The following is a 26,914-nucleotide window of genomic DNA, read 5'->3' on the forward strand; positions in this document are numbered from 1 at the left end:
GCCCAGGTGGAATGCTTATTGCTGGCCAGAAGGGCGGCCGCATCCCCACCCTGCGCTGGAAGAGACCAGCTTCCCAAGAAATGCAGCGCTGCTTCAGGTTGGCCTCTTTGCTGCCCTGTCTTCTCTCTCCACCAAGTGGAAGAAACACCTTCTATTTTTAAATATTTCAGCTGTTACTATTAAGTAATATTGGTTCCTACTACAATCCAGCTGTTAGGTAAAATACATAACCAAACGTTTGGAGGTTGCTAAGAAGGAAATTCTGAAATGTGTTTTTTGTATTATGTAAACTTGATCTTATGTAACTGAAGTGGCAAGGACAATTGCACATGAGATTTGTGGCCTTCCTAGACCACTGGAACTATTTTAATTTTTAGATAATGTATTTTTATCCGATGAGTTTAGGGCAATCAAAATGGCTTTCAGAGAGTAACCTAGAGGTGTGAGCACAGCTAAGCCCAGGTGTAGGGCTGCAGCAAGGGTGGGGGGGGGGGGCGGGGAGCAGATGTTTTAGTGGGTGTGACCAGATTTAAATCCAGGGGTCAATACTTACTGGCTGATGCCCTGGGCGAACTGCTAACAACTCACCAGCCTGGGTTTTCCCAAATGTGGTCTGGTCACCGCTTCCTGAGCTGTGAGGACTGAAGTCAGTAATACAGTGCAGCTCTTGTACGAAGTGCTGAGTAGTGGAACGTTAGGTTTCTTTTTATGCTTCTATCTTATTGCCTTTGCATTGTAATTGTATAACATTAGAGTTCTTGTCTAGTAACACCTTATTTATAAAGGTATGATAGCAAAGTCCCATGTGGATTGCTCTGTCACTTACTTCTGGAGGTCAGGCTCGTTTTTAGTCAGCTGAGAACTTAAAGCAGGTTTCACCATTTTGGGTTCTATTTATAGTTTCTGGGAAATACATTTGTGCACTTTTTGAAAGCCAAGTTCCCCACTGTGTGCCAGGATTTTATTACAGCTGTTGCTCAACTTGAGCTTGCAGATATTTCCAAAACACAGTATTTCTTCTTAAGGGATACAAAAAAAAATTAGAAACATTAAAAGGGTTTTTAAAGAGCTTTAATGATGGTTCTGAACTCGGGAATGGGGGATATAGCACTTGCTTCATCGGTCCATTCATGGTACAGGGTGCATGCAGATGACTCTGTTCCCTCAGATTGACCCTAGCATGTCCAGCCACACACAGGAGTGTTTGCACACGATGCCATGACAACACCAGAGCTGTCTTGACAGTGGGAGAATTCAAGTATGGTGCTGCACGTGTCTCTGAGTTGGAGCTGCTGGGGCGGGGCAGCTTCCTGATGCCTTGTGTAGAGGGGCCTCAGAGCCCACGGGAGACAGCTGTGCAGACCTACATCTATGCATCAGAAGTAACTATTTTCTGTGGAATCAGATTTGGAACACGTTTTTGAGTAAAGCTTTCTGCATGGTGTATATAGCATATTATTCTGATTTTAAAAACCATTAAGTGGTCTGTTAAGAAAAGTTTTGTTTCTTAACATCCTGTATAACTTCAGTAATTTCAGCTTGCCATTTAATAGGACTTTAAAAAAAACACTGTGACCTGAAGAGAATCAAACCAAGTAGTGTGGGTGGTGTGAAGATGGCTCTCCACCAGGGAGCACTGTGGCTGAACATGAGGTTTGAGTTGATCATACATTTGAAGTGATCCTAAAGAACATTGGCATGTGGATGTGGCAGCTCTTCTGTTTCCATGTGTCCCACTGCTGGGGCTGGGCTACTTTGGGGCTTTTGTTCTTGTTCCTGTATTGGTTCTGGCATTTGCAGTGGGGTGTCTCCCAGAGTCGCTGCCCTTGGTGGTGTTGGTCTGGAGAAGAAAGATGGGGGTCCAGACTGGTACTTCATCTCTCTGCCTCTTGAGCTTCACCTGCCTTGAGCCCTTACCCCCTCCAGATTCCGGGAGGTTGGCATTGATCTCTGATGCTGTCTGCAGTTGTTTCCAGGTGAGATGAGTGGTGCCATTCGGCTGCAAGTGCCACCTACCTGGTGGTCTTGCAGCATCTAACAGATGCCAGTTTTCTCTGGCTCCTACCCTCATCTTGGTGGCCTCTTCCCAACGTTGACCAAGTGGATCATCCTCTTCTAGCACCTTGTCCCAAGACCACATGCTCTCAGTGCCTGGCCACTTCCCTTGACACTGGTCCTCAGCTTCTTGACATGTCTTTCTCATCTCTCCTACTTCTTAGCAGTAGGACATCCCCAGGACTGTCCTTGGATGGCTGCTCATTCTTGTTGACTCATCCCTAAGGGATCTCAGTGGTCCCCTCCCACCATACCATAACTCAGAAACAACCTGGTTCTGCTGCAGTTCACATTTACAGCTCCAACCTGGATCCTCCTGAATTCCAGATCCCAGAGCTCTCTGCTTTTCTGGATGCCCACCTGGGCATTTACTAAACATCTCAGACTTGATGTGCCTGAAACCGGATTCTCGATGTCTCCCTGCAAACCTGCTCTTCTCACAGCCTCCATGGATTCAGTGGTACCTTCATTCTGTACCCTTTCTCCTGCACATTGATCCAGTTAGCAAATGCCATCTGCTGCCCCTAAGATAAGTGCACAAGGGTTGATCCCATTTTAATGATGAAAATTTTCCAAAACTGATTCTTAGTGGTGATTGTGCAACTTGGTAAATTTACTAAAAAAATCATTGAAGAGGGTGAAATGCAGAGTGTACCTTAGTAAAGTTATTAAATGTGTGTGGAACCTCCTCGCACCTGCCCTCTCTCCTGCAGCATCAGGGCCACCTCCCTGTTCTGGCACCTTTCAGGTTCTGGGGGACCCCAGAGAACAACACCTATATCCTTGTGTTTTCAGGGGGAAGGGGGAGGGGCTCAGCAGGTGGCACACATTTGGATTTGTCTCTTTTGTCACGTTAGGGGCTTTCCTGAATGTCAGGCTAGTGTGGGAGTAAGTCTCTAAGAAGATGGCTGGGCTGCTGATGGGCAGGGCCTCTTCATTTTGTAGGGTCCCAGATGCCATGACCTGTTGTCTTTTTCTCTTGGCATACTCCTTTCACCAGAGAGTACCTGTTCAGCTCCTCCCTAGGGCACAGACTTCCCACCCACAGCCCTCACTTCTAATATATCAGCAGCACCCATTCTGTGCTCTGCTCTGCTGGCCACTTACCAACTTCCAGGATTCTATGGCTATTATCTCCTGGGTGATCGGTTTTTGGGAAAGACTTTGTTATTTTCTTATTGCCCTTAGAGTAGAGTTTTTGGAGGGAGCCGAGTAAGTCCCATTAGCCATGTTCCTCCAACAAGCCACCCCTTGAGTGTGAAGAGTGAGGCACCCCCTCAGCTCAGCAGAAGGCATTGGGTGTGCAGACCTTGGAGACTGCACTTTCAGAATTGACAGGGAAGCCTCATTGGACTCCTAGTAACACTCTAGACATTTAAACACTCCAGTTCACCATCACTCTTATCCATTTCTTCTTAAAAACCTGGGCTTCAGAATTAAAATCTTCATGACACCAGAATTGTCCTCTCCACATCTTCATCGCTCATGTTAGGAACTCTCAGAAGTCTTTAAGAGCGTTTTTCACTTATAAGGGAGATTTTATGTCAAATGGCCCTATACTCAGCGAAATGATTTTATTAAGTGTTAGGCCTGTTAGGGGTGCAATTACTTCTGCCTTTTGTTTGTTTTGGGGTTTTGTTTGCTTGTTAAAGAAGAGGCAAGAGCAGCTATATAAGTCCTCTGAGATATTTTTAGGTGCTAGATTTGAGGGAATGTGTCACATAGCGTAAGGATGTCTTTTGCAGCTTTAGCTGATGAATAATTGGGGCTGGAGACCACAGTCCTTCCTCAGACAATGCCCCAAGAATTGGAGTTCCCCAAGTTGGCTGGTTAAGCAAAGTAACTTGAAAATGGTGGTTTCAAATGCAGATGTCATTGAAATGGCAGTTTCTTTTATCTCAAGATAAAACTCAGCCTATTGACTCCTTCCTCCTCAATGAACACCTAGTTCAGGGTGGTTGTAGGGCCTGGCCCATCCTGCGGACTGAAGCACTCTGGGGGAAGGAACAGGCTGGAAACACTGCGTTTTGCTTAATCATTCCAGCTTTCTGGGATTTACATTCTTGAGAGGTATCGTGTTGTAAGGGCACCAAGTCTGTGTTTCTACCATTAAAAAGTTACATAGAAGGAAAAATATATTTATTTCCTTATGTTAGAAATTTTCATTTAAAATTGGTTTTAAGTAGGTCAGTTTAAAGTGGAACTCAAGTGACTTTGTGAGCAGGAGGTTTTCTCTTGTGCTCGTGTTTCTGCCTCCTTGGAGGCAATCGTCAAGATTCTGTGTATCCTCTCTCAGGACATGTATAGATGGTCTGAGTAAGCCAGGACCTGCCCCGTTTTTGGTGACCTGTCTAAATATAAGTGGCGGTTGGTATTGTGGAATGAGTTGAAAGTTCCATGATGGGCTTTGTGCAGCAGATGCTCCTGCTGCCCAGGCAGGTGAGGGATGCTACCTCTTCTTGTTCCTTCTTCCAGGGTGCTAGGGCAGGGCTGGTCCCCCTGGGGAGGGTCAAGTACCCTGCCCCAGCCCCTTCCAGGTCCCAGTCCCACGCTGGGAACATTGGTGTCAATGTTCTTACTAGACATGCTGCACTCTCTTCTAAGAATCTGGTAGAATGTCGAACTGTCCTTCCGTTCTTATCATCAGAGGAACTTCCAATAACAAATGAGTCACGTTTGGTGAAAAGTGGAGCGAGATGTTTCCCTGGGTGGATTTGGCTCTTAGCCCTTTTGCTCACAGACCTTGCAGTGAATTCCAGGGTGTATGGTCAACCCCTTGTCGTTAACATAAACTCTGTTCTCAATTTTGTCTTTCACTTGCTTTTTAAATCAAACAAAAAAACAACAACTAGTTTGCCATATATTTATGGTTCCTTAAATAGAATCCTGTTTTGTTTCACTTTTTTTGAGCTTTTTTGAAGTGTGTGTTACTGATAGAGTGTTCTGCAGCCCCTGCTTCCCACCCCCTGCTTCAATATTGTTTCTAAGATTCACTCACATCGTTTTCATGCTAAACACAGTTACGTACTCTTAATCTCCTGCAGGATCTGTGGATCTGTGGTGGCTACTTGGCAGCTTCCAGCGAGCCCTGCTTTAACAACTGTTCTTGCCCCACTCTCAGATTCACTCCCAGAGGTTTTTCAAGTTTGGGTATTCCTAGTGTGGAGTTGCTGGGCCCTAGAACCATGATTCAGCTTGAGAAAAGAAAGTCAGTGATTTCCAGAAGGTCCATTCTCATTTACACTGCTACCTGCCCCACTGGCTGCCTCACAGACTCTCCAACACCTGGTGACTTGGGAGCGGAAAGGGTGTAATCTCAGGACTCAATGCTGGTCTGACTGGCTTTCCTTAACTACCAGTGTGGCCTGGGTTTGAACCTATATTTTCTTGCCTTAAGAGCCCTTCTTCTTTGAAAAGCCTATTCACATTTTTGTCCATTTTCTTTGGTCTTTTTGGTCCTGGTCTGTAGAAGTTACTCATGTATTATAGATACAAGTTCTCTGTCAGTACTTTCAGTTACGTGTGGTGTTGACCATCTTCTCCACGTCTCAGTCTTCCACTTACAAATAATGTCTAATGAGCAGAAATTCTTAATGAAAACATAGTCAAATTGATCAGTTTTGTCTTTTATGGTAAGCACTTTTTGCATTTTGTGTATTTCTTTGAAAGGTCATGAGGATATTTTCAAATAGTGTCCTTTAAAGATTTTTAAATTTTGCTGGTTACATTTGAGTCTTATTCCATGCAGGATTAATTTTGGTCCATGGTGTGAATGGGGATGAATTCCATCTTTTCATAAACATAAATGTTAAATACTTTAGCTCTGGTTATCTGCACAGGACCTATTACCACCTTCTTTAGGAGCATCTTGGGGGCTCTGGGTTTATTATTCCATATGAGCCATCAAACTAATCCGTGTATGTGGAGGGCCCACTTAAGTTATGTGTGGATTTTAACTGCCTGGCTGGTCGGTGTCCCTAACTCCCATGGGGTTCAGGGGTCAATTACAGTTTGACAATCACTTTGTCAAGTTCATGAACTACTCAGCATTGGATCTACAGACCAGTTTGGAGAGACTTGATATCCTTCTGAAAGCAACTCTTCTTGTTCTTGAATGTGATCTTTCTGTTCATTTAATTTAGTCATTTAAAATATTTGTCAACATCTTTTATAGTTTCTATTCATAAAAAGCGTCTCCTATCTTCTGTTATATTTAATTGTTTGTACTTTGTATTTTTTTTTAAAATATTAGGTTTTCTATGTGTTGCATTATATTGACATACAGTTTGTTTTTTAGTGTTTTCTTTTCCAGAACCTCATTAGTTCTCATTAGTTCTATTAAGTTCTCTGTAACTCATTTTTCTTTTTTTCTCCTTTTTTTTTTTTTTTTGGTGGGGAAGAGCTCTGTATTGGCAATCAGAGAGTCTGAGAGTCACGGTGATTCTGTTTCTCCCCTTTTTGCTTGTGTTATTATACCATAGCTAGCTCCTGGGGTGGCTGGAATCTTGTCTTTTTCGAGGTTCACTATTAAAAGCAGTATTTGCTGTGAGTTTTTTTATAGATGCCCTTTTTTAGGTTAAAGAAAGTCTCTTATTTTTTATAATGATAGTTGTTGGGTTTTATAATATGCTTGTTTTCATTATTTAGGTGATCATTACTAGTGTAGTGAATTACATTTACAGATGTTCTATATAGAAATGTGTTGCATTTCTTAAGTTAAAATGCCACTTACCTTGGTGTATTATCTTTTTTATAGACTGCTAGATGAAGCTTGCTAATAAATTACCTGGGATTTTTGTAGCTCTGCCATGACTGAGTATAATTTTTCTTTCTTACACTGTCTTTATCTGGTTTTTGTAATAAGGGTTATACTGGCCTCTTAAAATGAGCTCAGGAGTGTGCTTTACTTTTTTGTGCTCTTTCAGGTGTGTGTAGTTTTTTTTTTTAATTGAATGATCAGTTAGTTGAAAGGTTGGTAATACTGTCTCTAATATGATCTTTGTGGAAATATTTTAAACTATTGATTCAATTTAATTTATGATTAAGGATTACTCTATATTTTTGTCAACTTGGGAAAGTTATAGTTTTTTTAGAAATGTGTTTAATTTATATGGGTTTTAATATTGATTGGCCTAAAGGTCATTTAAAAATATTTTAAATCTCTGTGATATCTATATATATTGGTATGCATGGGTATCTGTAATGAATATTTATTATTTCATGCTTCTGGGTCCTATTTGTATCACCTGATGTTGGGACTTCAAGTTTGGTTTCGTGTCTGTCTGTACCTAAGGGACCCATCACCTGTGCTGCTGTGAGTTCAGCAGGTTTGCAAAGCAGGAGGCCAGGCAAGTGGGCGATGGGCAGGTGGGTGCCTTCTGCTCTTTGTTGATGGGGTGGGGCCTGTCAAAGGTGACCTTGGCACAGAAGGGCTGCTCCCTTCAGGGTTTAGATTGGCTCCTGGGGCTTGGAGGTGACACACAAATCTGATCATGAAGCTGCCTCGGCAAAGCCATAGCTAGTGAAGATGGGGAGTGGGCCTTTGTCTTTTCTCTTCGTCCCCATGTCTGTGCCTCTGTGCTCTAAGCAGCGACCACGTGCCTTTAAAGAAGACAGTGGCCCTGACGCTCAGTGGATGGAGTGTCGGCCTGCGGACGAAGGGTCCCAGGTTCGATTCCAGTCAAGGACATGTACCTTGGTTGCGGGCATATCCTCAGTAGGGAGTGTGCAGGAGGCAGTTGATCGATGTTTCTCTCTCATCCAATGTTTCTAGCTCTCTATCCCTCTCCCTTCCTCTCTGTAAAAAAATCAATAAAATACATATTTTTTAAAGAAGACAGTGGTGGGACAATGAAGCCCGAGCTGTTTGGCTATCAACCTCTGGGTCTGTCTCAGTTCAACGGGATTTCAGCCTGAAAACCTGATGAACTGTGTTGATTTGTAAGATCAGGACCGGGAAGCGGGGCTGCTGGTCCTCCCGCCGGGGTCCTGAAGTGGACCCCCCACTCCTGTGTTTTCCAGTCAGACTTACCCACTTCTGGTTAAAGTATAGGATGGATTTTCCCCAGATCTATGTTTCTCTCTTTACTCCTATAGGAACCTACAGTTGGTTTTGCCAAGAATCACTTTATTACTATAAGGCAGTGGTCGGCAAACTGCGGCTCGCAAGCCACGATTTGCTGCTCTGTTGACTAATGCGTTTGCCGACCACTGCTGTAAGGGAAGTGTTGCTCTATGACAGGAGAGGTATCTTCCCAGGTCTCCTGCCACTGCTGCCTCCCCACAACAGACAATGAGGTGCTTCCTTTGCTGGTGAAGTGCCCCAGCCCGGCTGTGTCCACCCTCCCCGTGCTTGCTGGCCCCTAGCTGTGTCTGCTTTGGGAACGGCAGGGTCAATGGGGTGCTGGAGGTGTACTGGCTCCACCTGGTAAAGGGAAGGCCCAGGGCTTTGTGCCCGCAGGTGGTCCCTGGACACCAGGCCAGGACCTGACCGAACCTTCTCTCTCCTCCCCTCCTCTACTTCTGATGCGGGGAGCTCATGGGAGGCAGTGCTTCTGGGAGCCCCTGGAAGCTTCTAGAAGGCTGAGTTACCTGAGAGGCTGGATGCTCCAAGGCAGTACTGGTTGTCCTGAGGTCTGCAGAGTTGTTGGTACCCAGACGGAATGAGATTGGGGCTTGTCTTCTGGAATATTTGCGTCTCTCCAGAGGTTGGGGCCAGCCTTTCCTTGTACAATTTGTCCACAGCTCTATCTTCAGCTGTCAAACACGCACACCAAGGGTCAGCTGGCACTCTCCTGGGGCTCTCAGCCGGCGCCCTGACCACCAGCTTTCTGATTGCCCTGTTCACCACCCTCAGTGTAAAAAGTGTTTTCTGGGCCCACATTTTGGGGAACAGGGTTCAGGAGCACCTGAGGGAAGGTGGGCTCAGCTTGGTTGCCTCGGGAAATGGAAGAGGTGCCAGCCCCTCCTGGACTCTCTTTCTGCCCGTTTGCAAGAACCCCATGACAATGAGTCTGGGTTGGAGCCTGTGTCCTGGTCCCAGATGGACACTAGGTCACACACTTAGCACCCGCCACGTGCGGGCACTTGTCATGTTACTCGAATGATGGAGGAAAATCAAGGCCAGGTCAGTGGCTGGATGTGAACTCACAGCGGAGCCAGAGTCCACCTACCATCACTGCCCTGTGCTCTGGCCCACGCTGTGGACATGTGGGGAGCCAGTTCTCCAGTGCATGTCCTGTGAGCCAACATCACAGTGGCCCCACCCAACCTGCTCTCCTTAGTATTAATTGATCACAGAACAGCTCCCATCTCATGCTCTGGTGTCTTCCAAATTGTTGGCCAGGACGAGGGTGCGGAGACAGTGAGTTTGCAGGGCGAACCCTTTCAGCAGCACTGTAGGCTTGCCTTCCCACTGGAACGTTCTCTCTGGTGTCTGCAGACAACTCGGAGATGCCAATGCAGTACGGATGGGGTGGGTGGGGGGCAGGCATGGCCATAGGAAACTCCTAACTAGCTGTGCAAAGCCCCTCTCCTCGGGGACAGACACTGGCAGAGAGTCCACATCCCATTAGTGTATAGAGGGACCTTAGATTTCCTTCCAGGGAGAAACATTTTGAAAGCTTGTAGTTTGGGAGGTGGTGTGAATTGGGCGGAGGTGTGAGCTGATTTAGGTGAAGCCCACACCTGGTGTAAATTGTAGCTTCTTATTTTAGTTATGACAAGAATTGTATTAGGGCAGTGGTCGGCAAACTCATGAGTCAACAGATTCAAATATCAACAGTACAACGATTGAAATTTCTTTTGAGAGCCAAATTTTTTAAACTTAAACTTCTTCTAACACTACTTCTTCAAAATAGACTCGCCCAGGCTGTGGTATTTTGTGGAAGAGGCACACTCAAGGGGCCAAAGAGCCGCATGTGGCTTGCGAGCCACAGTTTGCCGACCACGGTATTAGGGGATTTTCTTTCCAGCTCTGCTCTGTGGGCTATGGTGGGTCGGTTGAACTTGTAAACCTGTCTTCCTGGTCCTGGGTGGGTGGCAAGACCTGTCCAGCCTTTTGGGGCCTTGTGTCAGCCTTGAGCAGAGCCTTGCAGGGCTGATCCTGAGGCTGCCCCAGCCCCAGGACCTTTCAGAAGTAGAGTTGTTCATGGAGAGCTCAAAACTGCTGAGCACTTGAGCAAGCCAGTAATTACAGGGCAGACTGGCCTTTGGTCACAACTGAAACCAAAGTCAGAGCCACAGGGAGAGAGATGAAGGATCAGGCAGGCCCACTGCTGGCGGGAAACACTCTCGTGGGTGTTTACTCAGAGCTCCAGGTGGGGGTTCCTGGCTTCTGGGGGTGCCTGACCCACCAAGCTCTGTTGGAGACTACCAACGCCTGTTCCCACATAGAGCAGGCCTGGGTCCTACATTGTTCCCAAGTCCCCAGGCACCGAGCCTGAGAACCACCGCTCAGGGTGACCTGCCCCCTGGGCTCTCTAGCCCACTGGGCAGCATGGTTAGGATACCCAGGTTCTAGTTCCTGGCTGTCATTTTCATTTGCTGGGTGGCCTTGGGCATGTTGCTCAGACTCAGTGCTTCTCTTTTTCCACCTGTCCTATGAGGCCTGTCACTGTCCTGTGGGATCCTTTGTGTTACACATTAAGTGAGGTAGCACAAGTGAAGCTAGGCCAGGCCCAGCGCACAGGACCTGTAGTGATGCTCTGGTAGCATCGACGACAAGAGGACACACACAGGGAGGAGTGCTGCCTGACACCCTCTCCGCCTCCAGCGTGGAGCAGAGACCTACCTGCTCTAGTCAACTTCTCACTGGCTTGGAAGACTGATCCACTCCCTGGAACTGTGCAAGGAAATCGTGTGTACAGGACACAGAAAGGGTTACATTTACTGTAACATTTAATATATGCAAACCAACTGATACAGGTCTCTCCCTGTCCCACGTGGAGAACAAAGCCTTCCCATATATACATCTGTAAAATCTATAAATGTTTCCATTGATTATATTTATTTCTTTTCATTTTGCTTCAATTGAAAACAGTACAAAACAAAACTGCCTCTTCTTGTGCCATAATTGTTTTTATTCTTATTTTTCAAATGATGGTGAATACTTTCCATAAGCCCATTTCTTTGTAAATGAGGCAGAGAGAAAGGGTATGTATGTTCATTTACAAATTAGGCCAAGGTGGGCCCACTGAAGTTATTTACATTAGCCACAGAAGATCATTACATCTTTACATCGAGACGCACTTAAGGCTTTACCTTCCCTCCCCTCTACACGTACACACAGTGTTAAAAAGAATAATTGTAATTCAGTTAAGATCACCTTTGGGGAAAGTGATATTATGTATAAATCAGTATTTTGAATAAAACCTGATATGACTGTTGATTCTTTTGACTGATATTTTTAATAAGTAATGTATTCCGAAGCTCCTTGGCAAGATGGCAGATTGAACATATGACTATAATTCCACTCTCACGCAAAATTCACAAAAACTCCAGTAAAGATCCATGTGTCAGAAGCAGCAGCCAGACTGCAGTCCCTAAACACTGCTCCCCACTGGAGGTACCTGTTCTCCTCGGGAGAATGTTTGATGCAACATGGGGATCAAACTGGGCAAGAGAATCAAGCACTTGCCCCACCTTTCTCCTAAAAACTGCTGTCTGAGAAACATGGGTGGTTGATTTGGGTCCCTCCTCATTACAGAAATGGTCTGGCTAACCGTTGAAGGGGGATGGACTGTTGACAACCCCAGTGAGACCATCTGGGCAGTTACCATTGCCGGCTGTTCATAGCATAGGAAAGCCTTGCACGTCATAGGATCTCCCTGAGCAGGTGCAGAACCTCCTGGGGGTGGTCTTGCTGGGAATCAAAGTGGAACCACCCATGCCTCCAGATCCCTCTGATAGCTTACTGGAAACGTTTGGGCAGGGAGCCACCCATGCCTCTGAACACCAGTATGGCTCAGTGGTTGAGTGTTGATCTATGACCCAAGAGGTCACAGGTTCAATTCCCAGTCAGGTCACATGTCCAGGCTGTGGGCTCAATCCCCAGTAGGGGGCATGCAGGAGGCAGTCGATCGATGTTTCTATATCTCTATCCCTCTCCCTTCCTCTCCCTCTAAAATGAATAAAAACACTTAAAAAAACACACGTAACAGCAGAAATTACGCAAAACTCGATGGAAAAGTTAGAATTACATTTAAGGAAATCTCATAGAAAGTTGTGCATAAGAGAAATAAAAGGAAATGGCAATTTACACCTAAACAGGGGTTTCAGAAGGACAAAATGAAAAAAGAACAGGTAAAATAATTCAAGGAAAGTCCCCACTGAGGAGGACACCAGCTGCCACAGTGAACAGGCCAACCACGTGCCCCACCATGGGCACAGAAGGATCCTCCCCAAGCACTTGATTCTAAAATTTTAGAACCTTGAGGACAAGAAGATCTTATAAACATACAGAGCAGAGATCCAGGTCCCACAAAAAGGGTCCAGGATCAGAACAACTTTACACTTCACAACAGCACTGGGAACAGGCAGAGAGCAGTTTCTTGCAGTCCTGAGGGAGATGGTTGTAAGCGAGAGTCCCGGCACAGCGCCAGTACACAGAGGGAAAACGGATACACTTGCAGACAGGCAGCCTTCCATGCTTCCTTTTCAACCTTGTCCCCAAGGTTCTAAAATTTTAGGATCAAGTGCTTGGGGAGGATCCTTCTGTGCCCATGGTGGGGCACGTGGTTGGCCTGTTCACTGTGGCAGCTGGTGTCCTCCTCAGTGGGGACTTTCCTTGAATTATTTTACCTGTTCTTTTTTCATTTTGTCCTTCGGAAACCCCTGTTTAGGTGGTAAATTGCCATTTCCTTTTATTTCTCTTATGCACAACTTTCTATGAGATTTCCTTAAATGTAATTCTAACCTTTCCATCGAGTTTTGCGTAATTTCTGCTGTTATTCCTCAGTTTCTCCACCTCCCCAGATAGGCAAAATGTCAGAGTAAGAGGAAATCATGGTTACATAGTTGCGATATCTATTATTTCCCCTGGATTTGAATGACTCATTCTTCACTTGAATGGACCCTGAACTTTGGCCGTGTTTTCTGAGGAATAGTGCTTCTCTGTGTTTCGCGTCTATATGATAGCCTGGCATGGTGTGTGAAGAGAGGACCTAACCACGGAAAGTGACAGTGTCCTTTATGATCACTTACTAAATAAAGAAACAGAGTATCCCAGATTTCTTCTCTCTGTGGTTGAGAACAGCACAGCCTGCATTTCTTACTGGGCCTTGAATGTGCTCTTTGTGCTTCTGCTGACGTCACGAGTCTGATTGTGTTAATGTATTTCTCATGGCACAACCTATACAAGCAATTTTCTCTCCACCATAAAATATTCATGGGAATACAGGCTTTTTTGTTTTGGTGCTGCATTCTTTAAGTAGAGAAGGTTTGATTGTTTTCTCCAGGGCGCTCTGGGTCAGAGGCACTAGCAACTTCTACTGGGAACTCATGGCATTTCAGCTAGTTTTTGATACTGAATCAGTACAAGTCTTGTCTGACGCACCCGCTGGAGGCTAGGATGAATGGGGATTGTGACTTCTCTCAGCAGCTGCTGTGCAGGACAGGGCTTGGGACAGCTACGGCCACTCCCCCAACCTGGCGTGTCTGTGTGGGGCACACTAGGGTGAGCAGGTAGTGTTTCTTGATCCCTGCATGGCTCTCTGTGGCCCACGTGTGCTGCCACGCTGTGCTTGTGTCTAACCGTAAGTGGAGCATTGTCAGCAGGGGTGGAGGAAAGGCAAGGGCTGGTTTGGGTGTGTCTGACATAGGTAATGTTCAGCTTTTCATTCTCTCTGCTCTTTAACTTTCTGTAGCAAAAGAGTGAAGTTTTCTGTGATACCTCAAAAAGGTAAACCGAGGCAGGACTTTATTCCCTTCTAACAGCAAATATGAATTTGCTGCAGTCAGAACAGTGATGCATTCACTGAGGACGCTTCTGCCCCGGCTCAGCCACCTTCACACCCCACTCGCTTCACTCCAGGCATCAGGGAGGTTTGTCTGCAGGTTCAGCCACATCAGCATACTCCTCACCTGGACCCATTGCTCTTTGGTGTCTGCAGAAGGACTCACCAGCTGCCAGGGAGGGTGTCCTTAGAAGATTCTCTGGGATTCCATACCTAGGAGACTCTGAGGAACATTTGAGTTAATAAGACAAACCTCAGTTTGCGTGTGGTGGGTGTGCACTGCCTGCCGCACGTCATACTGAGCAGGGGCCACCTGAGCAGCTGCTGTGCCTCAGCATCTTCCATCCTTGTTTGCTTTCCCGAGGCCACCACGTTCTTCTCTTTCAGCTCCTGAACCCACTGCCAGCCCCTCAGCTTTTGGTCCAGCTTCCATACACTACCTGCCTCCCTGCCCAGGGGGCATCCACAGGGCAAGGGATATGAGCTCTTCTGCCTCGGAGTCCCCATGACCCCCACACATGCGCCCGGACCCCTGGTTCCTTGCTCATGATGCCTCTTCTGTGTCAGGGAGATGCAGCCCCTTGTAGGCCTTCTCTGGGCCTTCGTCAGCCCCATTCCCCCACCCCCCAACCTGGTGTCCCATTGTAGGCCTGGGTCTGTGCCCAGCACCCAGCACGGAGCAGGAGGCCCCACACACTAAGCACCCAGCACGGAGCAGGAGGCCCTGCACACTAGCATCAGATAAACGTGCATGGACACGGTGGCCCATCGCAGGTTTGGTTAATAAAAAGGAACCCTCTATTTTTTGTTCTTGTTTTTTATTATTATTATTGATTTTTAGAGAGAGAGGAAGGGAAAGGGAGAGAGAAACATGGATGAGAGAGGAAAACTTCGATCAGCTGCCTCCCGCATGTCCCCTACCAGGGATTGAGCCTGCAACCCAGGCATATGCCCTGACTGGCAATCAAACCAACAACTTTTTGGTGCATAGGACAACACCCAACCAATTGACCCACCCCAGCCAGGGCTATGTTTAGTTTTAAGAGATTAACTATGGGACATTTCTGATGCCCCCACTGCCCATCTATGAAAAATTAGAAACAGGGAGAGGATGAGCTCAAGTGGGCAGTGATGAGTCCTTGGTCCAGCCTGTCAGCAATGGCATTGCTGCTGCATAGGGTCTCAGGTCACCTTGGCACATCTTCTAAGTGGGATCACACCTGACCTCCCCTGCCATAGTGGCCACCAAAGTGACACTGCTCACAAAATGTAGGTGCTATGTTTATTCATTAGTTCTCGGTGGTTATTTACTAAAGCTAAAATAGCACTGTTTAACCAGACAAGCAGAGTGTGAGAGAGACACTGTAGGTTGTTCCTACCTCTGAACATAGACCTAGGAGTTCTCTCTAAAACAGTGTCTGTGTGTGTGTAACCCAGAAAGGTAGGGTCAGGCCTGTCCTTTGAAAGCAAAGTCAAACTCACCTGAGAAGTCCGTCATGTACCTCACCTGTAATCTGTGAGGTAATGAGGCAGGTTAGCAGGTTAATGGACAATAACTTTTGGATCTCATAGGTGGATGCAGAGGGAACCTGTGGGGCTGGTGGTCAGTCACAGCAGCGATAGGTTTGGGAGCACTCAGCATTGTTCACAGGTGACAGTGACACCCCTCCAAACACATGACCTGAATCCCCTCATGGTGTCGAGTCCCCTTGTTGCTAAGCTTTCTTACTAAGCTCTCCTCCCTGCCCTTCATACGACTTTATTCCTTCAGAGAAAGTCTGAAGCAAATGGGGGAAAATATTGAGGTTTTTTTTTAAAACTGGTATTATTTACCCAGTTTATCCAGTTTGCTATATTTTCATAATAAAATGATCAAAACAAGAAAAGCTGGGGGATTAATAAAATCCAGTCTTCTCAGGTTGTATGTGGTGGAGGGGGGTGGAGGGTGGGATACCACTCTTCCCTGGGCCTGTTCATGAAAACACTATTTATATAGGTTTTATCAAATAAAGATCAAATAAAAACCTCTTAATAGGTCAAGTCTGATACCCAATTAGACAAAAATGCAAACATTTAAAAAGTTGAGGGTTGCACTTCACTGATTTGGGGAACAGAAGAGAAACAGCTGGTGTTTACCCCTGCTTGTTAGTGTTAAAAGAGAGGAGATTGGATAGTTTCTTAAAATGATCAAGTGTGGAGAATTTGTTGGTCTCCCTCTGGGCAGTTCTGTTTCGGACGCTGAGGTGAGAGTATCCTGGGCAGCCTCCAGCCTGTCAGCTTCCTAGGCTCTGCCTCCGTGACCATACACTGCAGTCAGATGACACATTTGTCAGGACATGGTGCTCAGAGCGCAGTGCCTGTGTCGGCTTGGGGTCAGAACACAGGGCTTCCACACAGCCAGCCTCTCCCTCAGCCCCAGCCTTCCCTGACCTTGCCTGATCAGAAAGGCCAGTGTGGGACCTGCCACCTGGGCAATGACCACAGAAATGCTCTGCCCCGAGGGCATGGTTCCACTTATGCACTGGACTCTTTTACCAGAACCTATGGCTATAGGGCTGGGAGCACAGAACTCCTCAGGAACTGTATATCTGCCACTGGAGGGCTCTGTGGCCTGAGGGTGAGGTCCTAGGCATGTGTGCAATGGGGGTGACTACTTCCAGGCAGACTCCGGGACCAAGTCATATGCATAACTTGGCCTGTGCTAGGGTCTAGGCAGAGACAGCCCTTAGGTAAGAGAACTGGTCCTTGGTGGCCCTGGCCTATTGAATTGGGGCTCCCATCTGAGTTTTGTAACCCCCTTCAGGGTAAGGCCCCCTTCTCCTGCCCTGGCCCCCGGGTCTGGTGCTTGTTGGTTGATGAAGAAATGGGCCTAGAGCAGATTGGGGGGACCTTTCTGGAAGTGACAGGAGAGCTGTGGGTCTCTGTGCTATGCTCTCCCCTCAGCTCGTTTGGGGGCTTTACGAGCAAAGTCCATGGTGGGGGAAAGGGCGGAGCACAGCGTGTCTGAGTACCACTGTGGAAGGTTCTCTGGGCCACAGTGCAAGCCTGTATTCATGTATTTTCAAAGTAGGAACCTGTCCCAGCAGGAGCACCCACCTTGGGTTATCTTGTGATGTCCATAATTGAAAACTTACATTCCTCCTGCTCCTTATCTCGCTTTAATTTGGTATTGATTTGTCAGCATTAAGATTGATTCTGCTGCTGTTTCTAATCTCAGTCACTCGTGCTGTCCTCGGCCAGCCTTCGAGCCTAGAAGAGGCCGTGGGTTCTACGCAGCAGACACGGCTCATGCGTGTGCCCATGCAGGCCAGCTGGGAGGCACTCCGTGGGCTGCAGCCAGTAAACATATTTGCTGAGAGGGCACTCGCTTCGCCATGGAAACAGGCCCTCGTCCTGAGCATCTATCTGGACCACTCTGTGGCACACACTGTTCTGTGTTTCCAGTACACAGTTCCTCAGTGACTTGGAGAGAAGGAGGAAGCGACACCGCAGTCAGCCTCCATATCAGTGCTGTTCAGCCCTCTCCCGAGCCTTTCTTCCCTTTTCTCGTTGTGATTTTCAAACTTGCTTTCAGAAAAGGCGATGGGCCTACAGTGCATCCTGTGAGAGAGCAGGGGGCAGTGCGCACGAATGTGTCCTGGTCTCACCTTCATGATGGCTGTGATTTTTGTACTTGAAGAGTAGATCCTCTCAATAGGCTGCTGAGTCCTGCACTGTGAGCTTTTTGGGCAAGAGTTGGGGAGTGGCATCTGAAATATGAACTGTCCTTCAGCATGTGGATACCCCTCGCTGCTTGCTAAGGGTCTGGGTGGTTGCTCACGCGGGGGACGCCGTGGCCTGCAGTGACCATGCTCTGTGCTGTGCTCTCTCTGCAGTGGATGTGGCCTCGGCACTGCCTTTGCAGGTGGCTCCCTCCGCGGTGCCCATGGACCTGCGCCTGGACCACCAGTTCCCACTGCCTGTGGCAGAGCCCGCCCTCCGGGAACAGCAGCTGCAGCAGGAGCTCCTGGCTCTGAAGCAGAAGCAGCAGCTGCAGCGGCAGATCCTCATCGCAGAGTTCCAAAGGCAGCACGAACAGCTGTCGCGGCAGCACGAGGCCCAGCTGCACGAGCACATCAAGGTAAGTCCTGGTTCCAGCACATGCTTTCGCACCGTGATCCTAGCTGCTGAGCGTGGTCCCTAGCAACCAGCTGCACCACTAGGACTCAACATTCAGGGACGTTCCTCACCGTGCCCCGAAGACAGATCACTGGATGCCTGTATTTTCAGCAGCAGGGTGTTGGCCAAGTAAATTGGGGCAGATGTAGTATATAGTGGAAATAGTGTCTAAAATCCCAGTGTAGGATGTACTTAAAGCAGAGAGAGTGCTTCCAATCTAATTTCACCTGCCAGTACATGTCCTGAAATAGGAAAATTACTAGTAGGAATAGTAACCCAGGTTATCTCTTGGGTGGTGTCTACCTCTTCTCATTTTGTCCTACTGATCTTTTGTAACTGGAAAGAGATTTTAACATTTTCTTATATTTAAATAGAATAAGAAAAACTAATATAAACCTTTTTGGGGGAGTGCTTACTCTCTACAAGTATCTAATCATATCCCAGATTTTAAAATTAAATACATAGGAAAGAAACATGTATTAGTGACCCGTAGTGAAGGTACAATGTGTAGTTGACAGTCCTGGTGTGATGTGCTGGTCCTGATAAGCTCCCATGATATTCAAGCCATGCAGAGCAGCATTGCCCAGTAGAAATATACAGGGTACGTTATAGTTACGTAGGTAATTTTACATTTCCTAGTAGCCACATTAAAACAAAGCAAAAAAAACCATGTCGTGTAAGTTATTTATTTCTATGTAACATATTACCCCGCAACTTAGCAGCTACAGCAACAGACATGTATTATCCCCTAGTTTCTGTGGGCCGGGGACCCAAGAGCAGCTTAGCTGGCAGTTGGAACTCAGGGCCTTTCACAAGGTTGCACTTAAGCTGGCATTCAAGACCACAGGATCCATGTCCAAGCTCACACGTGGTTGTGTGCAGGAGGCCTCAGGTCCTTATCTCTCGCAGCCCCCAAAGCACACAGAGTGCATGCGTGTGCTCCCAAGGTGGGCCCCTCACTGCCCTTCATTGTGTGTCTCTATCAGTCACGTGTCCATGCCTCCCCATGTGGACATGGGTTCACAGGCCTAACACAGCTGTATCTGGCTGACGGAAGACCTCAGTAGCTACCTGTTGAATTGCATTGTCCCTCACACTCCTGCCGTCATGCACTAATACAGACAGTGCCAGTGTCCTACCTTGCAGGCATGGTTCGTGCCAACCGGCATTAAACATGTCTCATGTAGGAGTCTGTTGAATTTATAGCTTGTAGAAAAAAATGAGATTTTGAGAAATAAACAAATCCTGTGTATGTGAGGTCATCAGAGCAGCAAGAATCATCAAGACCCTTGAGAGGGAGGTGCTGCCGTCACAGAGCAAGTGGGCTTCCCGCAGCCTGGTCCTCTGACTGAGCTGGGTCTGGTTTCCTGACCCTGTTCCTGTCCTCACCTGGCCTGCCATGGAGATGGAAGAGTGTCCTTTCCGAGTCCTCATGTCAACCTATGCAGGGCCAGGCTGGCCGTTGGGTGCTCCTCATGCCCTTGTCACCAAGAGAGCTCAGGCCTGGTTCTCCACACACAGGAAGAATCTCAAGGTCACATGCATCTGCATTTTAATCATTTATTTTTCCATTTAAAATGGAGATCATAAAAGCTGTTTAAACTTTGTAATTGTATCATTACATCAGCGGCTTTTGTTTTGATGATTTAAACCCTCTTCCTAAGCTGTCATATTGTTAGTGACATTTGGCAGTCGTGTTTGCCAGACAGAGCTCTTGAGCACACAGTCTAATTAGTGCCATTAAATCATCAGTGAATTTAAGTAGAAACTTGTAAATAAGAAGGGAATCATTTTAAAAAATATGACTTAAATTGTTAACTTTGGGTGCAGAAGATCTTTAATGAGCTCTCAGTGCTCAGTACTGTGCATGACCTTGACAGTTTCTCTGCAAGTCAGGCTGCTTCAGGTACCACGTTCCTGCTTGCATCATGCATGGTTAGTTCTCCCCTTCCCTGGACAAGGTCCCAATGAGCACTGTACCTGAGGTGGGGTGTGAAGAACCAGAGTTTGGGGCGTGGGGAATATCTGTCCCCAGAAATTGTGAACTTTCACCAACTGGTATAGCACAGATAATTAAAAGACTCTTTTCTAGATTTGCTGCTTTGGGAGTTGTTGTAGTTTTAATTCTTTTTATTGTATCAAAGAAATACGTGTTTCTAGTATTTCAAATTAAAAAGTAGCGTGGGGTTAACCAACAAAGCTGCCCCTCCCTGCCCTCTGCCTGGATCCGCAGGCCCTAGACCTCGTCAGGCAAGCATTCCCTGTTTAGACAGCCAGCTTTCTCCCTACAGGAAAGAACCCAGCGAGCGATTTCCCATTTGAGGGAAGAACTGGTTCTCCTGTCCCAACCCCCACACACATACACATGGCCACTTCTTGGGGGCCACTTACTAGTATACTTAGACTTCACTCTGCTTAAAGACTTATTCAGAGTCTCCCTTCCTGTGTCACCCTGTGTGCGTATTGCTCACACTTGGCACACAGGGACCACGTGCCCTTCCTGATACAGCTCTGGGATTTCCCTGGAGTAACTCATTTCTCCCTTCCCATTGGCTTAGGTCCCTCTTTCCTGATGCAAACCAGTCCCACAGTATGAGAGGCCTTGGGGCTCTTCTCACAGTGGCCACGCACTGATGAGTGCATTTGTGGTTGTCAGCGGCTATTTCTAAGTATAATGATACAATCACATGGTTTTTGTATTTCCAAGTATCTGAAATTGGAATTTATTACATCTTTAGATCAGGATCAATAATTTAAATATTCATTTCATGCAAAGGGAAATGATTTTAGCATCTAAGCCTCACTAGGTCCTTCCTGCTTGTGTGGTGATGCTTACTGTTTTATAGGACTGCAAGGACTGTATTGCAGGAGTGTCTCAGTTAAGTTTGCTGTGTAGCAAATGACCCCAAATATAGCACTTACCACAGTAGTCATTTTGTATGTTGAGGGTGGTTTAAGCTGTTCTTCAGGCCTGGGATTTCTCTCTGTACCTGCAGCAGCTGGGTGACCTATAATTGCCTCACTCTCTGGTCTGATGTTTGGCAGGCTGTTAAGGGCCAGGGGATTATTTGCTTGTTTCAGAGTTCTAAGCTCAGCAGAAGGGCAAGTGTGTTTTCAGTCTAGGATGTTACTGCCTCACTGGCTAAAGCAGGTCTCATAGCTAAGGTCAGAATTCCTTTTGGAATATATCCGAGGGAATGTGTACTGGGGACATGCAGCAACAGGGCCAGAGTGCATGCAGGAGGGATGCTCACTCTCATTCAGAGGGGACGGGACCAGGACAGAAGTGACTCGGACAGGAGTCAGGTGCACTCAGGAAGAAGGGGCAGGACACTGGGACCCCAGTGCAAGCCACTTCATCATCTCAGCTACCTTCTAGTTCTGGGGTCAGGGGTGCCATCCCGGTATCTCCAGCCATGAGCAGGGATGTTTCTGTAAATACATATTGAGGGAAGAACATTAATGTAAATACATGTTTCTGTAAATACAAAACTGTCTTCATGTATTTCAGATACTTACATTTTTGTGTTGGGAATGTATCAAACATTTAGCTTCACTGGTAGACATATGTGAACATCTTTAGTTGGAAGCAGTGTTGACACTGTTGTCTGGGAGCTACCGGGAGTGGTGCTGTCTTGTTTCCCTGGTGGAGGCCACAGCCTTCCCAGTTGGGGTGTTTCTTCACTCACTTGCTTTGCAGTCCAACCGTTTCTGCAGTCTGTGGTCTGTGGATTTGTATCTATTTAAAAAATACTCTCCTCTGTCCCTGTAGGTGCTTTCAGGGCAGTGGAGGTCAGGCCTGTGTTCAGTCGGCCCCATTCACCCAGATGTTGGCCCTCCTCTTTAGTTGTTCACTTAGAGAACCATACTCACAGACCTTCCTCCTGAACGTCCCAAGTGGCGAATCCATTGCACCCACAAAGGAACAACCCACTGGTAATGTGTCCTGAGCATCAGTGGGAGGAGGAGGAGAATCTGGGGCCCTAGGCCTCCCTAGAGGTTGTGTATGGACAGATTCAGCCATATCCTTGCGTTGGCATTGCAGGCTGTGCCGCAGTTATAAGGGATGTTTTCATGGTAACCTCTTTCTGATTGTAAAAGTCATTGGTGGTAATGATTTGAATAGTTGAAAATTACAAAGGAGAAAATATTGCTCCTGTGCTATTAGGTAGGAAGGCTGTTAATGAAGCCCTGTGATCTTAGGTACTAGTAAGCTGTGTGCATGTGTAGGTGTAGTGTTATAGAATGGGGTCAAACTCTGATGTATTTTTATTTACTGTGTTGTCAGCATTTCCCTAAACCATTCCATACACTGTGAAAGTATGATTTTAATGGTTTTATTGTAGTCTTACAGTGAGCCACAATTTAAACAACCACTAATACCCGAATAGTTGAACATTAAGATTATTTTCAGTTTTTCATGTTTTTACTTTCCTTGTGCACGAATCGTGTGCATGTGTCTAGACAGAGTAGAAATGGCATTGCTGACCCAAGGTAAGTACTTTTTTGTGGCTTTTGTTACCCATGTTTATCTCCAAAATCTATACCAGCCGAGTGTACATATGTCTGTCTGTCTCTCTCCCTCTGTCACAAATGCACACACACCTTGCTTATTCTATGGAGAAAATAGCAAAGCAGTAGTAACCATGACAGGCGGCACTTACTGAGTCGTCCTGGGTGGGGCCATTTGTGCTGGGCACTGTACAGGTGCTCTCCCTCGCACCCACAGTTGCCCAAGGAGCTGGTGCCCATGCCTGCTCCTCCACTGATGGGACTGTCCACCCCTCCCCGGCAGTCTGAGGCTTTAGCTGGACTTGTTCCCATTATATTTCCGTTCTGTGTCTCATTGTGTCTCTCTTTCTGCGATTGTGGGTAGCCGTATTTATATATGCTTATTCACTTTTTCTACTAATTATCACTTTCTTTGCTGTTTTTCTGTTGTAGTGCTGATCTTTTCTTACTGTTGTAGGAGTACCCATTATAAATTAAGGGTATTATTTCAGTGTTGTCATGTGGCTGTTACTTTTGCCCATAATCAGTAGTATCTACTTGTCCTTCCTCATTCACAGATCAGAACATGATTTCTAAGTAGTTAGAAATGTCACTGTGGTCTCCTAACCAGTGTGTGTTTGCCTCGGCTTTCTCCCGGTCCTATGCTGACACCACACAACTGTCAGCAGGAGCCCCTGCCTCATGCACTACTCTCGTTTGTATCAGCATGTCTGCTGTCCCCTCACATGGATTCTACCTTTTAAATTCGCTGTAGCCTGTCTTCCCCTTAATTCTTCCAGGTGAACTTCAGAATCTTTCCCATAAAGTCCTCAAAACTTATTCTGGAAATGTATGGAAGTTGCAATGAATTCATAAATTAACACGCTTCACAATAACTTCCTGATATTAGTTTCTAATCTAGGAACACGGTGTTACAATCTGATGGTTTGAAAAGCCTTGTTTTATTTTTTTCATATAAGGCTTGTAGATTTTATACTCAATTGTTCTTGGGTACTTTATATATTTCTTTATAGAATTATCAAATTTTTTAATTCATCTCAAATTTATAATTGGTTATTTCATGTTCTCTAGGCAGATAGACATGTCATATGCAAATAATAATTATAACCTCCTTTCTTCAGCTGCATTGACTAAAACTTCCTTAACCACCTTGAGATATTGAAAAGTTATCTGTGACAACCTCCTTGACAGCCCATGGTCAGGGCCTGGCCCATCCCATGACTGTGCTCTTGCCAAGGTTGGGCCCCAGGTGTGGGTAATTCGCGGCCCAGGGGTCCTGACAGGCCAAGGTTGTTTCCCGAAGGATCCATTTCTGACCCTGGTTTTGTGGCTTGCAGGAGCTCTGGGGAACCCACAACTGTTTTTCTCATGCTGTGAGCCCCTCTCGGTCCCCCCAGGAGAATCTCTCCCATTTCTCCTGTGTGGTTACCAAGGCCCCCACACTCTGGCTTCTATAGAGCACATAGCCTTTCCTGGGTCCTAGGTGCAGAGATGGCCTTCTCCTCCTAGAGGAGCTGGTTCGCTGGGTGGTGCTAGGTCAATGGTAAGTGTGCTCATCTATGGAGCAATTTCATCATTTTCTGGTGTTCCTCAGGACCCAGGTCATGTTCCTGACAGCTGTGTTTCCCCATTTCCTGTGCCAGTTCAGGTTGTGTCTCCAGTGCCCACCAGGTTCTGCCCCTGGTCAATTGGCCCTTCTCGGCCTCCATCCCCTTTCCCACCTCCTGCTGCTGGGAGGCCCAGGGGACCATCCAAGACCAATTGCACTGCTGTAATTGGTCTCAAGAACCACACTCACTGTCTCCTGTCTGAGTCCCCACAGATGGAGATTCCACATAGGAAACAGCTGTGTTTTCTTCCTTTTCTTTTATGGGAAATCCTTAGTTTTTTCCTTAGTTATTTTTTTATGGTGGTAAAAATTAAGTAGCATTGCCTGGCCTGTGTGACTCAGTGGTTGAGCATCGACCTATGAACCAGGAGGTAATGGTTCGATTCCTAGTCAGAGTAAATGCTCCGGTTGCGTGCAGGAGGCCAATGATTCTCTCATCATTGATGTTTTATCTCTCTCTCCCTCTCCCTTCCTCTCTGAAATCAATAAAAATATATTTTTTAAAAATGACATAGCATAAATTCATCGTTTGACTATTTTAAAGTATGCAATTCAGTGACATTTAGTTTATTTACAATATTATGCAACTATCACCACCACCTAGTTACAAATCATTTTATCAGTTTCTCCCCATGCGCTCTTCCCCCATCCCCTGGCAACACTCGTTCACTTTCCGCCTCTGTGAATGTGCCCATTCTAGACATTTCATATGAACAGAATCACACAACATATGGCCTTCTGTGTCTGACTTCCTTCCCTCAGCATCACGTGTTTAGGGCTCACCACATGGTAACAAGCATCATGCTTTGTTCCTCTTCATGGCCGAGTGATATTCCTTTGTCTGAATGGACCTCAGTTTATGTGTCTGTTCATCTGGTGACAGGCCTTTGGGCTGTTTCCACTCTGGCGATTGTGATAGTGCTGCTATGAACATTCGTGCACAAGTTTTTGTTTGAGCACCTGTTTTCAGTTCTTTGGGGTGGAATTGCTGGGTTATATGGTAATTCTGTTACCACTAGACCCCTAAACCATTTCTTTATTGTGGTAAATATACTTATGAAGTTTGCCATCTTTCCATTTTTAGGTCTGTAGTTCAGTGTCACTAGCACACTCACGCTGTTCTGCAACCATCACCAAAAGTTTCATCTTCCCAGACTGAAACATTGTGCCCATTAAATATTACCCATCCCCCAGTCCTGACAGCCACCACTCTACATTCTGTCTATAAATTTGACTACTCAATGGACCTCATGTAAGTAGCATCATAGCCTGTTTGGAGTAGCTCTCAGTGTGGGTATAATGATAAAGTCAAGGGTTGGGATAGTAGCTGAAAGGTTGGTGCTCCTCCCAGAGGTGCAGGCAGGTGGCCCCTTCTCTTCTGCAGGCCTAATTGGTGAGAAGTAAAAATCATTCCCACATTGTGTGAATTTGTGCTTTTTTGCTAGAAAAGATGAACTTCTCTCTGTTCATGTCTGTTAGTGTGATCTGTACTGTTCCCAGGGGTAGGACAGGGTTTTAAGAGCTATTTAGTTGAGGGTATGACTCTTTTCCCTGTGGGGACAGGGAGAAAATTGAAAGGAAACCTGATTCTAATGGCAATAGGAGTCCACTGGGATGTTTATTCTCTCTTTATTACCTGCCTCAGGTAGCTGAAGAGATGTTGCTCAGAGTCCTGGCTTCCAGGTCACCTGAGGCGACATTAATGAGCCAGTCGGATACACTCAGGTTGTTGTAACCCTGGTACCTGGAAGGCTCATGGCTCCGCAGTGCAGACCTGTGTCATCCCTGGACCTGTTTGTGCCTAATGAGTGTGCTAGGAAGCACTGCATATACAACCGGCAAGTGGTTTCCAGGAACTCATTCATGGGCAGGTGGATGGCCTTGCTCCACCCGCCTGCTGCCCTAAAGGTCACTGATGGCCACTCTGGCTGCCACACTGGGCTCTGCTTTTCCCTGGCTGCATCTAAGAGTATCGGCTTTATCAGTTAATTGTGCCTTCCAACTGCAGGCTGCCTATGGTTGTAGGAGAAAAGGAACTCTGTCTCCAAAGCAGCAGCTGTGGGAGTTTGTGTCCTGCCTGTCATGCTCCCTCATCCCTCCTCACTGGCTCTACTGCCTTTGCGCTGGTCCCCTCTCCCTGGGCTTCGCTCACACCTGCTGTGGGCCCAGCTGAGGTTTGCAGAAGACAAGGGGCTCAGCCCCAGCCCAATCACAGACAGCCTGGGGCCCCAGTGCAAGTGTGCCAGGTGGTGGTGAGGCCTGAGGGAAGGAACTAGGATTCCTGGCAAGGTCGCGGGGGGGGGGGGGGGGGCGGGTGCTGGGCCTTGAAGGAGAAAGTAGGATTACCCTGGGTACTGGGGGCAAAGGCAGAGGAAGCACAGGCAGCCGGGCTGGCAGTTGGCCTTCCCCCTCATACCCCTCCCCCTCCCAGCTCCACTTTCTCCCCCGTATTGTCCCCCCTCCTCATTACCCCCTTCACTGCTCCCCCGTCCTCACAGCCTCACAGGAGTGGCCCACAGTGCCCTGGACCACACCAGAGTGCTGGTGTCTCTGTTGCAGACCTTCCTCTCATAGACCAGCATGCTGAGGCCAACCCTTTTTGTCTTTGTAACATTTGAGTGGCCAG

At 46.8% G+C, this 26,914-nt stretch overlaps 1 protein-coding gene across 1 annotated transcript in view; it reads left to right on the forward strand.

Moving 5' to 3' along the window:
• Positions 1-26,914, forward strand: part of HDAC4 (histone deacetylase 4) — a 230,705-nt gene that overhangs the window by 122,577 nt on the left and 81,214 nt on the right. The window contains exon 4 of the mRNA XM_054723477.1: positions 17,885-18,129. Within this exon, the coding sequence (XP_054579452.1) occupies positions 17,885-18,129 (245 nt within the window). The remainder of the gene's footprint in view (positions 1-17,884; positions 18,130-26,914) is intronic.

This window comes from Eptesicus fuscus, chromosome 11 (assembly GCF_027574615.1).
Source record: "Eptesicus fuscus isolate TK198812 chromosome 11, DD_ASM_mEF_20220401, whole genome shotgun sequence".
Classification (NCBI taxonomy): Eukaryota; Metazoa; Chordata; class Mammalia; order Chiroptera; family Vespertilionidae; genus Eptesicus; species Eptesicus fuscus.